The 17,264-nt window shown below is 44.4% G+C and overlaps 3 protein-coding genes across 3 annotated transcripts in view; 2 read left to right on the plus strand and 1 right to left on the minus strand.

Annotated features, from left to right (window-relative positions):
• Positions 1–17,264, minus strand: part of PRMT7 (protein arginine methyltransferase 7) — a 50,997-nt gene that overhangs the window by 15,869 nt on the left and 17,864 nt on the right. Inside the window, exons 3-5 of the mRNA XM_082607285.1 lie at positions 16,703–16,852; positions 9,628–9,736; positions 4,340–4,452 (exon numbers count right to left, since the gene is read on the minus strand). Coding sequence (XP_082463411.1) covers positions 4,340–4,452; positions 9,628–9,736; positions 16,703–16,852 — 372 coding nt within the window. The remainder of the gene's footprint in view (positions 1–4,339; positions 4,453–9,627; positions 9,737–16,702; positions 16,853–17,264) is intronic.
• LOC309795185 (COMM domain-containing protein 6-like) lies at positions 6–2,820 on the plus strand. Its single transcript, XM_082607303.1, has one exon. It carries the CDS (start codon positions 247–249, stop codon positions 502–504), a length of 258 nt encoding a protein of 85 aa, XP_082463429.1. The 5' UTR covers positions 6–246; the 3' UTR covers positions 505–2,820.
• LOC309794356 (ras GTPase-activating protein-binding protein 1-like) lies at positions 12,730–14,274 on the plus strand. The gene is given in 2 exon segments (XM_082605759.1): positions 12,730–13,531; positions 13,533–14,274. Coding segments are annotated over 2 exon segments (1,389 nt in total). The 5' UTR covers positions 12,730–12,829; the 3' UTR covers positions 14,220–14,274.

The following is a 17,264-nucleotide window of genomic DNA, read 5'->3' on the forward strand; positions in this document are numbered from 1 at the left end:
ATTTATTCCCTAATATTAGGCAGGTTTAGTAACATCTAATGCCTTATCACTATTAGGACAGTGAACTGTTTTCAGCCAATGCCCTTGGGAACAGAAGAAACCAGACTTCAGAAAGAATACACATTATGCCTAAGACGACTTATGTCAGGTAAGTTCCTAGCTACCTGACACTCTTGAATATTTCAAAAATAAACCTTGCCCCGGGAGCTTCCACCTGAGCAGGTGGTGGGATTCCGGGGTGCTGCTATGGAGGGGTGTAGCGAGCCACAGCTGCATGCTAAGGCCAAGGTCACCAACCAGCTCACAGATTTTCAGTGGAAGCTGGGTATGGCTGTGAGCTCAGACAGCTGCAGATCACTTAAGTATCCTTATGTTGCAATGATGCTCAAAGTAGCAGGTCATTCAGGCCAAGTAAAGAACAAGTCCTTCGAAATGACAATTCCACAGTTTCAGAATTTCTACAGACAGTTCAAGGAAATTGCTGCAATTATTGAAACTGTGTGAAAACTGATTACTTGGTTGATGAATTGCTACCATCATTCTAAAATCATGGACTTTACTTTCTGCAACAAAACTGCCTAAGGATCAAATGATATTTATTGAATGAAAATTACACTTTTGGTTTTCCATTTTTTTAAATAATAAAAAAGAAAATCAGACAAACAGGAATTACAAAGTGGTGATCACTGCACACTTTGTGAATGTACTAAGAGCCACTGAATTGGAAACTTTAAAGGGTGAAGAACTCTGTGGTATGTGAATTATATCTTAATGAAAAATAAATCTGACAGGGGCTTCCCTGGTGGCGCAGTGGTTGAGAGTCCACCTGCCGATGCAGGGGACACGTGTTCGTGCCCCGGTCTGGGAAGATCCCACATGCCGCGGAGCGGCTGGGCCCGTGAGCCATGGCCGCTGAGCCTGCGCGTCCGGAGCCTGTGCTCCGCAACGGGAGAGGCCACAACAGTGAGAGGCCCGCGTACCGCAAAAAAAAAAAAAAAAAAAAAAAAGAATAAATAAATAAATCAGACAAACAGTTGAATGATAATAATAATAATAATAATAATAATAAAAATAAATAAATAAACCTTAACTGTCATCATGCTGATTAACTCCCACACCAACTGTGAAGAAAGAGTCTAAGTCTTCCCGCTAAGCAGTAATCCTGGCACTGAGCTCCGAGCTTCCCTTCAGTGTAGCTCTCACCCAGACACCAGAACCTTCTTACTGCACAGCCCAATGGACAAGTGTCCATCCTCAACCGACCTGACCTCCTGGCCTCACCTGGCACTACCGACCACTCTCTTCACTTGGTTTTGGCTGCAGTCCCTCATCCGATTTCCCTCCTGCTTCATTCATCCAACACCCTCTACACGCCAGGCACTAGGGGCCTAGCCACGAAGAGGACACTCACAGCTGCTACCGCACAGAAAGCACAAGCACAGGATTTCTCTACCTCAGCACTAGTGACCTTTTGGATCAGGTGATCCTTTACTGTGGGGGCTGCTCTGTGCATTGGAGGATGTTTGGTAACATCCCTGGCCTCTACTCACAAGAGGACAGTAGCACCACCTCTCAGCTGTGACATCAAAACTGTCCCCAGACACAGCTCTGGATGAGAAGCACTGCTCTCCCCCTCTGTCTCCTTCACAAAGCTGTGCTTCCCCTGCCCAGCCCTCACAGAGGGAATTCCCCAGAGACCTGGTCTGGACCATCTTTTTCTCCCACCGTGTACTCTCCTGTTTGACCTCAACCACTCCACCTTCATTTACCAAATACATGTACCCAAATGCCTCCTGGTCCTCTCTACTTGGCTGACCCTCAGCTCAAAGTCTGTCTAAACCAAACAAGTCACCTTCACCTCTCCCCCACCTTCCCAGGCCTGGTCCTCCTCCCAGTCAACAGGGAGCACCACCATCCAAGCCAGTCACCTACACCTCAAACCCTGGCATCATCCTCAATGTCTCCATATCTAAGTAACAGGAGTCCTTGACCACCTTCCTCCTCCCCGAGTCTACCTCTCTGGGCTCCATTTCTATGGCCTTGACTAAGGCCTACCTCGGCCCAGCACCTGGACAACTCCAGCCACCTTCTAACTAGTCTTCCTGCCTCTAGTGTTGCACCCCAGCTGCTCTCCACATGCCTGCCTGCATAAATCTGACACTGATCCTCTGCTTAAAACCCTTCTGAGCCACCACATTGCCTTCGGGAGCACAGGGGCCCTTCTTGGTCAGGCCCTGCCCAGCCCTTCAGCCTTCTCTCTTACCCTGCCTCCCACATACGCATAACCTGACTCATCTTCACATCTTTGTGCAGGCTGACCTCCTCTGCCGCGGCTCCCCCCAGCTGCCAGGCCAAACCCTACTCACTCTCAAGACTGACTCAGCTCATGCTTCATCTTCCCCAACCTCCCCGCCTTCTCTCACCAGAGTGGGCAGGACCTCACCCCATCGACCACCATCAGCGTGGACCTCAAACTGTACTGTGACCACCTGCCCACCTACCTGCCTCCCCAGGAGCTCACCCTCGTATTCTCGGTACTCAGAAAAGGCCCTGCAAAATGAAGGCACCAATAAATGTGTCTTCTGAGATCAATTCCTAGGTCACTGCAATACCACATGGACTATCTGTCAGACACTCCAGCACCCCAGTTCCATGACCTCCAATGTGGCAGGAAAAGGGACAGGGTAATGGAGACTGTGTGCCGCCATAGCTCCTTCAAGCTGAGACTCAGGCTAGGCAGATGGGGACAGTGATTAGAGTGGACAGTGCACACCTGGTTGCTACGGGCCAGCTGGGAGAGGAAGCAGAGGACGGCTGCCAGTGTACCTTTTAATTACTAGATGAATTAGAGAAAGACAAATTGGACAACATAAACCTAATTCTAAATATCCTTGTTCTCTATTTCAGGGATTCATCTAATTGATGGTTTTAATGTGGAGAAATAGAAATAATTTCTACCAAAGTTACTAGGAAGAATTTTGCATTTTGGAGACAACGAGACATTTCACGCAGGATGGGGAGCTGGAGGACGATCACCATCACATGCTGACCACATGAGTAATGTGGACACTGGCCCCAAATGCCTTGGAAGGAGCCCCCTTCCTCACTCCAGGGGTACTAAGTACCCCTCAAAAGAATCCCGGGCTAAGACAGTTACAGGCTCATGTGAACAGTGCCCACATGGCAGGTGCAGCAGAAGCAGCAAACACTCACACCTCCCCAGCCGGCCTTTGCCTTTGAGTCTCCACCTCCCAGTTTATGTTCATAAAAAAGCAAGACCAACATCTCTGAGCTAACATTTTCAGCATATCTCTCCCTTCTCAAAACAACTGTCGGGGCTTCCCTGGCGGCGCAGTGGTTAAGAACCTGCCTGCTAATGCAGGGGACACAGGTCCAAGCCCTGGCCTGGGAAGATCCCACATGCTGCCGAGTAGCTAAGCCCGTGTGCCACAGCTACTGAGCCTGAGCTCAAGAGCCTGCAAGCCCCAACTACTGAGCCTGTGTGCCCCAACTACTGAAGCCTGCGTGCCTAGAGCCCATGCTCCACAACAAGAGAAGCCACCGCAATGAGAAGCCTGCACACCACAACAAAGAGTAGCTCCCGCTCGCCACAACTAGAGGATGCCTGGGCACTGCAACAAAGACCCAACAGAGCCAAAAATAAAAACAAACAAATTTATTAAAAAAAAAAAAAAACCTGCCAAAGATTATCACCACCCAAACTCCTTCATCTGGAACAGCCTGGCATTCAAGGTCTTCTATCCTCTACCCCATTCTTCACATTAGCTTACAAGCACCTTAGGCTGGTGTTCCCACTGACCTACCAAACAGGTCCTCCACCTGGGACATCTCTCCTTTTCCTCAGTGCCTTTCCAAATTCCACCCTTTCCACACATGCCCTCATCTCCTTCCTGAGCCTTGACCTTTTCCACCAGCCCTAAACCAAATGTCAGTGTTGCTTCTGCCTACCTCTCCATTTGGCCCATCAAGTCCTTACCACTGCTGACTAGTGTGGATGGAGAAGCAAGAATAACGGCTTATACTTCTCCCTGGATGCTAGAACACCTTACACACAGGTGACATTCAAAGAATGTTTGCTGAATTGAATTTGAAGATAGTTTCTAGTCTTTTGACTCTAAGACTACTAAGACTTGGCATTCAAGAGGCACAGAAGTCATAACTGAGGACAATCAGAATCTCGTAGGAATCAAAGGGTGCCCTAAGGTGTACAGAGAGGTACTGAGGGCTCAGGCTATGTAGAGCGTGGTGTGTGAATGAGAGCTGTGTGAGTCAACTGAGATCACAGCAATTTGCCTGAAGGAGGCCCTCAGTCCCCTACCTGCACGAGATGCCTGTGTGCATGTTCATAGGAGGGCAGTGCTCCCTCCCCAATCAGTTCTGTGTCAAACAGCTCCGTGATCAGGATGTTGGCACGGCATGGCATGTCACCATCTGAGAAACAAAAGGAAAGAGTCAGAAGCAAGCAACAGATTGGAACAAATATTAATAGCAAATATGTAAAAGATAAAAGGTTAATAGGTCACTAAAATTGAAAGCACAAACATATGCTGAAGTATTCAGAAGTGTCATCATGTCTGCAACTGACTTTTCAATGGTTTAGCAAAATAAAATAAAATAAAATCCACATTGACATAACACATACACATCAAAATGCTAACGAGTGACTAAGTCCTGGTTAAGAGAACATGGGTGTTCACCGTACTACTCTATCAATTTTTCTGTATGTTTAATATTGCAAGGGACTTGTAAAACTGATAAGAAAACTACAAACACCCAAGAAGAAAACCAGGCAAAAATACAAATAGACAATTCAAAACAGAAAGCAAATCAATCAAATATATGAAAAAATTTTCATTCTTATTAGCAATTAGAGAGATACAAACAATTAAACTATTAACTATTAAATTAGCAAAAATTATTTGAAAAGCAAAAACTGAAGGCTGGTACTTCAGATATTTCTAGGCTGCAGAGACGGGGAGAAAACTAAAGCAAGAGAGAGGCTGATTCCACTGATACCCAATGATACAACTGAGATCCAGGATTCAGAAACCCCAGTTCCTTACACTAAATCCCCCTTAATCAAGTTAGTTTCTTGCTACCAAACAATCCCCCAAATAACAGTTTTTTAAGGACAGTAGGATTATGGAAGGTCTTTCTGTTAACTCTATTTTTTAAACCTCTATAATATAATGTAAAGTAATGTTACTTCTACAATTACAATTTTTAATGAGCGAGATAAAACTGACTTTGGAAGGGGTATTCATCATGGAGAATTAACTGTAAACACTCCTAATGGCTCATGAATTACAATTTGACAAAGCCCACTCATCTTCCCTACACAGAAGACAAGTATCACAGATGAAGCGAGAAAAGAGCAGCATTAAGAGGTTCAAAGAAGGACCCAGTAGAGGGAGCTTGAACCTTGAGTCATAGAGAGCTGGGCCTGGGTCCCACTTTCTAGCCTTGAACCCTCAGTCCTGACCATAAGTCACCTCATCTGTAAAAGAGTGGTAGGTTACAAGATCTGCTTCACCTGGTGGTGTTTCAAATAACAAAGGTAAAACCTATCCAGTTCCTATGAAGTACACGTGTTCTCAATGGCAGCACAACGTGAAAGGAAGCTGAGAAGAAACTTCTGTCTCCTGGCACAGAGACCACCCTCCTGGGTCACTGCCCATCCTCTCTGATACCGTGCCAAACTCCAACTGAAATACACTGTCCCATACTAAGCCAACCACCCCACTTGCACACACCTGCTTCTCTGTCCAACATTTCTTCTCAATTGAACGGCACCACCAGTCACACAGTCCTGAAACCTGGGCATCACTGACCAGCTCCAGGAGAACAGGAACCCTGACTGGCCTGTTCACCATTGTACCCCAGTGCCTAGAACAATGCTGAGCACCCAGTAACAGTCAGCAAATGTTAGCTAAATTCTTGATTCCTCCCTTTTTGTCACCCTACATCTCATCAATCACCAAGCCCTACCAATTCTACCTTCTGAATAATTTTTAAGCCAATTATGTAACTTAAAATGATTTATTGCCCAAATCTGCTTCAAAAATAAAGCTTTATGATCTAATGAATTTCAACAAATACTTTTTGGGAGCCTGTGAGTACTAATTATAAGGGTACAGAGGGTGCAGGGGGAGCCAGAGGAGGGGCAGTTACCCCAGGTGCCTCAGAAGTCTTCACCAAATGACTGGATGAATGAATAAATGCCACCCCAAGTCGGCTGCTACACGTCTCAGCATGCAATCCATCTCTGGGGAATAGGCAACAAACTCAGATGCCATTTTTTAAAAGGGCTCAGAACAGAAGCTTGGAAATATGCATTTGGGAGCAAAAAGGAAGCTGCAAAGGAGAACCAAGACTCGGAGATGTCACTGAGGCCTGGGAAGGGAGAGTTTTCAGAAGGACTGAATGGCAGAAGTACCAAAGCTGCGGTGTTTGTAAAGCAGGGAAAAGACCATCAGCCCGGGCAGTGAGGAAGCCACTTGTCAAGTTGAAGAAGTAGAAACAAAGTTCCATTTACAAGGGGTTAAGGACTAAGCAAAGCTGACAATCTACTCACTAAACAAATGACTGAATTCTTTCATGTGCCAGGCCCTGTGCCAAGTTATGGAATGGAATTAATATTAATAAGACTACATAGTCCATGAGCTCAGGATGCTTCAGCTGTGTGGGGATACAGACATTAAATACATAATTACATAATTACTTCATTATTGCAGTCATAAGCACTACATAGAAAAATATTAAGAAACATATGAGGGGCCTGGCGTGAACAACACACAGCCTGGAGGAGGCACAGGGCAGAGCACAGAGTGAGTGACACGGCAAAGGCTGCTCGGCAGGTGAGTCTCCGCGCTCTCAGGATCTCGGGCCAAAATGGAGTAACTGGGATCAGACTTAGCCACCACCATAATCAACTAGAAAACCTGGCAAAATATATGAAACAAGTGGTTTTAGACGTCGAACAATGGGAAACAAAGTGACCCCTACTACTGCCCTGGCCTCCAGCCAGCAGGCACTTTCCAGACCATGGTACTCGGTACACAGAGTGAGAAGCCAAGCAAAGTGTCTTGCTGAATAAGGAGACAGCAAAGAGTTCAAGGGAGTGGAGGAGGCTACACTTCAGGGAGAGAGCCCGACAGGAAGTTACACAGAAAAAGGGCTTCAGAAATCTGCAGAGGGTTCCCCTCATGTCTCTTGCTGACTATATTCACACACACACAGGCTAAGCCTCTAGAAGGCCGGGCAAAGGATGACCACGTAGCTATAAGCTGAACAACTGCCAGAGCTCACAGGACTAAGAAACATTCTAGTTCTGATTAGCCAGCGCCCAGGCACTCAGCAGAGACCCCAGAAAGGTCACGCTGTACTAGTATGGCTAAAGCTGGCTTAGAACAAGGGTTCTCAATAGGGGGAGCTTTGCCCCCACCCCCCTACACACACCTGGCACATTTGGCAATGTCTGGAGACATTTTTTGTTGACACAAATGGTGTGGGGGAGGGAGGTGCTATGGGCTTCTACCGGTTAGAGGCCAGTGGTAAACATCCCACAATGCACAGGACAACTCTCCCAGCAAAGAATTATCAGGCCCAAAATGTCAAAAGTGCTGCAGTTGAGAAACCCTGTCTTAAAGCTATTCTAACCCTGCTCCAACAAAGCTTAAAAACAAGCCTTGAAAGGATCAAACTGATCTGCAAGAAACCCAACTGCATGCCAGACAAAGCTTTTAAGGGAAGAAAACAAAACTCAGCACTTAGCAATGCCAATCTCCCAATATACACAACATTCAAATAAAAATTACTAGACACACAAAGAAGGAAAACAGGACCCAAAACCAGGATAAATATTAGTCAATAGAACAAACCGAGAGAAGACAGAGGGGCAGTGGAAAAGAAGGATGTTATAACAGCTAATATAAATATGTTAACTATTTAAAGGAACACATGAACATATAGAACGGGAGTTGTAAAAAAGAATCAAAGGGAGCTTTCAGAGATGAAAAATACATATCAGACATGAAAAGTTCACTAGATATGCTTGACAGCAGATCAGACACCACAAAAGAAAAGATCAGTGAACCTAAACACCTATCTAAGAAACTACCCATGTCCATCAATAGGTGAAGGGATGAACGGATTATGGGATGTACACACATGGAGTGCTGCTCAGTAACAGAAGGAAATGAATACTTTTTACATAAAACACTGTGGACAAAACTCAAAAGCACTGTGCTACAGAAAAGAAAGCTGGCACAAAAGAGTACACATTGTACAATTTCACTTACTCAAAATTCTAGAAAAGGCCAATCTAATCTATACTGAAGAAAGCAGATCAGTGGGTGCCTAGGGCCAGGGATATGGGGGGGAATGACTGCAAAGAGTCATGAGGAATCTCTTTGAGCATGATGGAGACATTCTAGTATCTTGATGGTGGAAGTGGTTACAAGTGTGTTGACATTTGTTAAAACTTGAACTATACGCTTCAAATGGGTGCATCCACTTTACATGAATTATACCTCAAAAATGTTGATTAAAAATGGGATGATCTGTGTACTCTTCTATATGTATGTTATGCTTTAAAAATAAATAAAGGGTATAGTAATCCCTTCTTTTGTAAATGTTTCCAATTCTCCACAAAAAATGTTTTTCAAATGGGAGAAAAATGTTGACTTTAGGTAGATGCTTCTTTTTTTTCTTTTAAATACATTTATTTATTTATTTATGGCTGCATTGGGTCTTCGTTGCTGCACACAGGCTTTCTCTAGTTGCGGGCTTTCTCTAGTTGTGGCAAGCGGGGGCTACTCTTCGTTGCGGTGCACGGCTTCTCATTGCAGTGGCTTCTCTTGTGGAGCACGGGCTCTAGGTGCACAGGCTTCAGTAGTTGTGGCACACAGGCTCAGTAATTGTGGCTCACAGGCTCAGTAGTTGTGGTTCGTGGGGTCTAGAGCGCAGGCTCAGTAGTTGTGGCGCACGGGTTTAGTGGCTCCGTGGCATGTGGGATCTTCCAGGACCAGGGCTTAAACCTGTGTCCGCTGCATTGGTGGGCGGATTCTTAACCACTGTGCCACCAGGGAAGTCCCCCTAGAAGCTTCTTGTCCACTGTGCTCTTCTGGTATCAGTGACATGTGAAATGTTAGAAGTCTGATTCAAATTCCTAAACTATAAAAAATATTCTGAAAACCTGGACAGACCGAGCTACACAGGCAAATCTCTCACACTGCATACTGAGACAGGATATCGGAACTAAGCAAACCTCTTTCCACTATCAACTTAGTTTTACTTGTCTGATAAAACTCAAAATTCAGATAAATTGAACCACATAAGAATTCCAACTTGCTTAAGCAAAAGGTTTCATTTGTTTGCATCACCACTCTTATACTTGATTGGCTCTGGTTTACTCATTCCTGATTTGTTTTAACTAGTAGAGAAATAAACTAACAGAAAAGCAAAGTGCTTACCTTCAGATCAACACATGGAGAGGCCCTAGTCCTGTGATTACCTGGGTACATCTATTCCACAAACTGGAATAAACCTTTTCCTCTCTCCTACAAGAGCAAGTAAAGCTTCTGACACAGGATGTGTTGATCTTACCTGGCCCTATGGTCACCTCAGTGGAATGCTTGTTGATAATCTTAATCTTATCACTGAAGCCATTTTTCTCCACAATCTTCACAGCAGCATCAGCCATAGGTTTGAAAACCTAAAAATTAGAGACAAAATCCAAGTAAAAATGAGCAATAAATTAAATACCATCCTAAAACCCAAGATATGCCTTGATTCTGGTCCTATGACTTGTAGTAAAAGAGGCATACACTACAGAATTTCTTCCTGAATACACAAAATGTACCTCTGTTACCATCTGATACAGGCAAAATACTTCATTGGGCTGATTTGGGTTCATTTAATAAATAAACAAGACTTCATCCATGTAGCTTAAATACTTCTCCAAACGTGTGTCTTGGAAATGAATACAAAAGGATGAGATTCCGCTGGGCTTAACTTGCAGCTGGGCCTTCCCATTACATGCCAGGCACAGGAGGGATGCAGGGGGCTCCCAAGGAGGCTGCGCTACCTAGTAAGGATGGCAGGTGCCAGTGCTATGCTAGAGGGAACCAGGAAGGGGACTTGCCTCACAAAACCATGATCTGTGACCTGGGACAGGAAGTGTGTGTGCTCTCTAGAGGAAAGTGAGACTGTAACTGTAGTAGATGTTAAGTGTGAGCAGGTTACCCTCCTGCTCAAAACTGTCTCAAATCCCTACTGCTAGCAGAACACAGCCTATATTTTCTTACGGTATTTGAGGCCCTCCAAAATGTCTATCACCTTACTTTACCCAGCCTTACTCCCCTCCCACACCCTCCACCCGATACACACATACACACACACACACACACACAACCAATGCTACAGCCACACGGATGTCCTCATTGTGCAGGAGGCAAGCCTGAGCCTTCCCTGTCCTACCCCCACCTGCCAAAGCAAACCCAACTTTCCAGGGCAGCACAAATCCCCCCACCTACAGAAGTCTTCCCTGAACCCTTCAAATGTCCCTAAACATAAACATAAGTTTCTCCAACTCTTACTTTCCAGCCTGCCCAATTTAGATTGCACAGCTCCAACCACGTCACTGCATAAAACATACAGATGCACATGCGGTCACACACAGACAGAGGAAATTTGTGAAAATGATAAAGTGCCTGGTCACGATGACAAGATTTCCATTTTTTTCTAGGACCTTTTCTGCATCACCCATATTTTCTGCCATGATCATGTATTTCTTTTATTACAGTCAAAAGGGAAATGCTATATTCTTCTATAAAGAATGCATATGTGCTCAGTTAGGAAAAAAAATCTTCACAATCTGTTTCAAATTATTTCTAGGCTCTGGCTTGATGGTTTTGATGTATTCACAGTTTGAGGGCCTCAAGCCCTCAGTTCTCACCTATCAGTTTACCTCCACCCCAAAAGTATCACAAGCTCACACCATCCTCTCAGCCCTCCTGCCTCTTATTATTCATCTCCTCCACTGACCCTTCAGGCTCTGTTATTCACAGCCTCCTCCTCAGCCACCAAGAACTCAAGAACTCACCCCAAACACTATCTGGAATGAACCCTGAAGCTGACTTCCCAACATCATTCTGTGTCCTCCCCCAGACCTCAAATCAGTTTGGGGAACTGACCTTCTTTCAAGTGGTGCACCTGTCTGGTCTAAGGTCAATGAGGTAAGTTAAATGGCATTCAACCTTATTCTGGCCAATGATACCTAAAGAGAGGTCTGCTAGAGATGCCTGGGAAAGTTCTTTTTGCCCTTAAAAAGAAGAAAGAGAGGAAGCCAGGACCATGCTTCATTTTCAAGGCATTTGCCACAGAAATCACTGTAACCAGTGCACCGTCCCCAAATATTCCTTCCTTTTCAAATGTACTAAAAGAGAAGCCTACAGTCAATGTCTGTGATTTCTTATATTCCATCCATTCCTCAACCTTACTCTCCTGAAAATAACACCTAAAGGGGGGTCACCAATAACCTCCTAGCTGCCAACCCACAGCTTTCTCAGTCCTCATCTTGCTCAATTTCTACACCTGTGCTAATACAGTAGCCATATGTAGCTATTTAAATGTAAATTAAAACTGAATAAAATTCAAAAATTCAGTTCCTCAGGCCTACTAGTCACATTTCAAGTGCTCAGCAGCCACATGTGGCTAGGGACCAGCATACTGGCCAGTAGAGCCATAGAAGATTTTCAACATCAGAAAGTTCTGTTGGACAGTGCTGCTCTATAACATCCACACCTACTGACCAATCCCTCTTTCTCACGATTTCTATGCAGTCTGCCCCTACCCTCTAGGGTCTCTTCGTGTCTGTCTGGACTTGACTTTATGGCCACTCTTCTTCCCTCAGCCCCCTGAACACAGGCGTGTTCCAAGGTCTGCTCTTTTCAGTGTACTCTCTCTCCGTGGACAACCTCCTACACTGCCAGCTTCACCTCTTACATCTTTAGCAAGTGAGTCCCAAATCCACTATATACGCAACTCTCTCAAGGTTCAGCCTTCCGTCTATAAGGACCAGCAGGTTCTCTCACTCTTTCTTCTGGACCTGTCTTTCCTGTTGCCATGAAGCTGAGGCAGAACTGAAACCACAGGGCAATCCACAGACAAGAAGAACAGAGGATCAAACAGGTAGTCACTAAAACAAAAACTGGGAGGCCACCATAAGATGTCAAGAGTCAAACGGAAGAGGTCTGAGAGTCACAGGCGAGAGCAGCAAGAGAATTAGAAATCCAGGTAAGTGATGTAAAAATATGGAAAAACCTAAGAGTACAGTCCTACCAATTCTATCGAAAAATATGTTCTCACCCTATATTTTTAATTAGCAGTCCACATATATACTGGCTCCTGCCACAAGACCTCTCTCATACTCAACACGTCCAAAATGAAATGCACCGTCTTTCCTGCAAAGTAAGTTATCTTCCTCTGAGTTCCTCTTCCAGTCAATGGCATCCCTGCCTCCACCCCAGACACCCACACTAGAAAACTAACCCTCACATACACACGCACCCTCCCATCAAAGCTACCAATGTGGAGTCAGCACCATATTAGGAACTAAAAAGACCAAGCTCCAGGTCTAGCTCTCCTACTTATTAACTGTGGGGCTTGTATCTTTAACCTCTATGGGTCTTAGTTTCTTCATTTACAAAGATAATAAGATCTAGTTGAGTTTTTCGTTTTCTGCCGTGCTGTGGAGCAGAGCTCGTTCCTCTCCCGCTCAGCCGTGTGGGCTGAATCGACCAAAGCAATGGTTATGGAGAAGCCTAGTCCCCTGCTGGTCGGGCGGGAATTTGTGAGACAGTATTACACACTGCTGAACCAGGCCCCAGACATGCTACACAGAGTTTATGGAAAGAACTCTTCTTATGTCCATGGGGGATTGGATTCAAATGGAAAGCCAGCAGATGCAGTCTATGGACAGAAAGAAATCCATAGGAAAGTGATGTCACAACATTTCACCAACTGCCACACTAAGATCTGTCATGTCGATGCTCATGCCACTCTGCATGACCGTGTGGTGGCCCGGGTGATGGGCTTGCTCTCTAGTAACAACCAGGCTTTGAGAAGAGTCATGCAGACCTTTGTCCTTGCTCCTAAGAGCTCTGTTGAAAATAAGTTCTATGTTCACAATGTTATCTTCAGATACCAAGATGAGGTCTTTGGTGGCTTTGTCCCTGAGCCTCAGGAAGAATCTGAAGTAGAGGAACCTGAAGAAAGACAGCAGACACCTGAGGTGGTACCTGACGATTCTGGAACTTCCTATGATCAAACTGTCAGCAGTGACTTAGAAGAACATTTAGAAGAACCTGTTGCTGAACCAGAGCCTGATCCTGAACCAGAACCGGAGCAAGAACCTGTGTCTGAAGTCCAAGAGGAAAAGTCTGAGTCAGTATTGGAAGAAACTGTTCCTGAGGATGCTCAGAAGAGTTCTTCTCCAGCACCTGCAGACAGCCCAGACAGTGCAGAAGGACTTGAGAACCTTTTCTTGGGCATCTGTGACCAGCAAGAACCTTCCACCCAGTGGAGCTGTTCCAGTTACTGGGATACCACCTCATGCTGTTGAAGTACCAGCTTTACAGCCTCGTCCGGAGTCTAAGCCTGAATCTCAAATTCCACTGCAGAGGCTTCAGAGGGATCAAAGGGTTCGAGAACAGCGAATAAATGTTCCTCTCCAGAGGGGACCTAGACCAGCCTGTGAGGCTGCTCAGCAAGGTGATGCTGAACCCCAAAGAATCGTGAGACACCCTGACAGTCACCAGCTCTTTATCAGCAACCTGCCTCATGAGGTGGACAAATCAGAGCTTAAAGATTTTTTTCAAAATTATGGGAATGTGGTGGAGCTGCGTATTAACAGCGGTGGGAAATTACCCAATTTTGGGTTCATTGTGTTTGATGATTCTGAGCCTGTTCAGAAGGTCCTTAGCAACAGGCCCATCATGTTCAGAGGTGAGGTCCGCCTGAATGTAGAAGAAAAGAAGACTCAAGCCACCCGGGAAGGGGATCGCCGAGATAACCGCCTGCGGGGACCTGGAGGCCCTCGAAGTGGGCTCGGTGGTGGGATGACAGGCACCCCCCGAAGAGGCATGGTGCAGAAACCAGGATTTGGAGTGGGAAAGGGCATTGCTCCAAGGCAGTGAATTGCTCTTCACCAATCTTCAGGCAGCAGTACAAACCCTAGCTCCCACGGAATGGTGAATTTCTTCAGCCAACTTTTGGTATCTTGGAATCTGATTCTAGTCTATGAGACACTGCTTATGTTTGTACAATTTTACTTTTTGTATTAATGGTGTGTGCTCCTTCCCCCTCTCTCACCGACCCCGGCACCTTTTAGTCCTTCACTTCCAATTTTGTGGAATGATATTTTAGGAAAAATGGATTTTTAAAGAAGAAAAAAAAAAGACTGCATTTCCTTGTTTTACTTGCATATACAGACTGGTTTTCTTTTTAACAGTTTCCCCAAAGGAATGTGTCTTGCTTATTACTGACATTTGGTATGTTTCATTCACTGGAATATTTCTTACTTATTTTCTACATGTTTCAAAAGCCTGTGAGAATTACAGGATTTGATAAACACTTTTAAGGCAGGAAGAACCCAAACTGTCTCTTCTTTGAGTCATGACTACCCTCTGGTGTGGAAAAATTGCTGTTGGAAAAATTGACAATTTAGATTCTCTCTGGTATGGTTAAAAACTGAATTAAAGGTGTTAGTGGAGTTTTTCTTTGGATACGTGGTCACAAAACAGTTCCAAAACCTACTGTTTTTACCACTGAAATTTAAATTGTGAAATAGGTTTTAAATGTCTAGAATGCAACTGATAAGCTTTTCTTGAACTGTAAGGTTTTTTTTGAAGTAGTTTTTTCATGTTTAATTTGTATTTGTAAAAAAAAAAAAAAATTTTTTTTTAAAAAAATCTGAATAACACAAAACCAGAGCAAAACTGTTGTGCCTTCTATTTATCTTTGATTACAGTCTTGGCAATTGTTTAAAGAAAAATAATAATTTAAAAAAAACCCTAGATTTGTTCTATCAGGTTCAGAGTATGTTGGGAGCTACAGAATCCCTCCTTGCATGCTGTATGTCTTGTGTTCATTTGTTATGGCTTACTTGGAAATTGAGTCTCAAACTGGAATGCCTTTGAGGTCAGATGCTTCTGTAGAGGTTCTTTGACCTGAATAGTTCAGCATTTGTATTAAGTTTTATTTCAGTGTCTCTTCAGAATCCTAATCATAGCCCATAAGAAAGAATGTAACTTTAATATTTGACTTTGCTGGTGTGCTTGAGTGTGCACTAGTTTTTTTTTCTTTAAATCACAGCCATATGGTAAATTTTCTATTCTGTTATGGTTCCCTTTTATTGGTGGGCATGCAGTGGGCGTTTCTTGGAAATGGCCAATTTTTATTAAAATGTTTCTGGAAGAAAATTTAAAAAAAAGAAAAATCTAGTTGAGCCTACACTGATTTCTTTTTATCAGCTCAAAGACTCCCACAAAGGCAAAGAAATGGCTCTTAATCAATTTAATGAAATCCTGAGGCAAGTGTACAGAATCGCATGCACCCGTGCACACACCCCTCTCAGGACTTTTATGGAGACCTGAAGCCCATTATTCTTACCTCAGGTTAAGAACACCTAACTCAAGATATTAGAGTTAAAAGTCTTTATTGAGACACTCAGGTCTTCCGGAGTCTAGCTATAATCCACCTTTCTGGGTTTTTCTACCATGACAACCCTCTGCCACAACTCTGGATGACGCTTCCCCAAACACACCACGGTACTCCCTCAGCCTAAAATGCCTACCTTTCTAGACCATAAGCATGAGGGCCACCCTGTAAGCAAAGGGTGGCAGGGGAGCTGGAAGGAGTCTGGGTAGAACACCCAGAATGCTGACCTCTACACTTCATGTGAGATAGCAAAAAACTTCTTCTATCTGTTTAAGCCACTATTATTTTGGGGCTTTGTTATCTGCAACTTAATCACCATATGAACCAAATTTTGTAGGGCAAAGTGCTTAAACACATGCCCCCTTTCCCAAAAGCTTGGAAGAAAATACACCAAAATTTTAACAATGGTTAACTTTGAGTTAACACACCATTTTTATTTTATATTTACCAAATCTCGTATAAGGATATGTATTATTTACATTATCAGAAAAATAATATATGTTTAATGTTTTATTAAAGGAAAGAAATGACAAACTGCAGAACTATTGGTAAATGTAGTAAGATGGCTGGCTCTGTGGGGACCTTTAAGGTAGTAATCTCAACTTTGGTGCACATTCAAAAATCTCAATGCCCAGGCCACATCCCAGAATAATAATTAAAATTGGTAGCTGGGGGGAGGACATGACAACGACTGACTAGACATTAGCTTTTTTAAAGCTCCTCAGTGATTCTGACACACAGCCAAGGCTGAGAACCACTGTTTTCGGGGAAGAAAATGAGCTCCTGGAGGAAGGAACTGTGTCTGATTCATCTCTGTGTTCTCTGAACCTGACCCTGTGCTTGGCATGGAGTGAACAATCCATGAATGTCTGTCTGTGAACAAACAGATGGGCAGAGTGCAAGGGACACAACAGACTTCCCACATAGGACACAGGACACACATGTGAAGAGTGTGCCTCACCTCAATGGCATAGCAGAAGTCAGCACCAGCCGCGACAGCCATCATTGACAAGAGTCCAGTGCCAGTGCCAATGTCAAGAACCAAGGCCTTCTGTCCTTTGTCCTTCACCCTGCTCACAGCAGCCCGGATACCTTGGTAATATTTCATATTCTAAAAAAAGGGAGAAACAGCTGTTATTTCATACCAGTTATTATAAATAAGTGCTTTGTGAAGTTCTGAAGTCACGGTTGGCAGCAGCAGTGTAAGTCATGACCCTATAACCTCTGTGACTTACACTGGCTGAGTTGGGCAGGCCTCCTGAGGCTCCAGGGGCACTAGGTCAACCTCTTAAATTAAGCGATTGTCTCTCCCCTTCACATCCACTCTTCTATACTCTGCTTAGACATGCTGGGGCTAGGGCTCTGCAAACTACATTCTCCTCTTTCCAGCTGTTAGGACTGGACAACAGGGGAACTAGAGGGTGACTGGAAGGTAGGAGAAAGGAGAAAGCTTGTTCCTTCCCACATAAGGGCTCTCCTTGGGCCCTTCAGAGCTAGCAGCAGCACTCAAGCAGAGATTCCTC

Source organism: Mesoplodon mirus (assembly GCF_964341445.2).
Source record: "Mesoplodon mirus genome assembly, chromosome: 19".
Classification (NCBI taxonomy): Eukaryota; Metazoa; Chordata; class Mammalia; order Artiodactyla; family Ziphiidae; genus Mesoplodon; species Mesoplodon mirus.

Excerpts from the sequence above, each read along its gene's own strand:
- LOC309795185 (XM_082607303.1), top strand. The coding sequence starts at position 247 with ATGGAGGGGTGTAGCGAGCCACAGCTGCATGCTAAGGCCAAGGTCACC.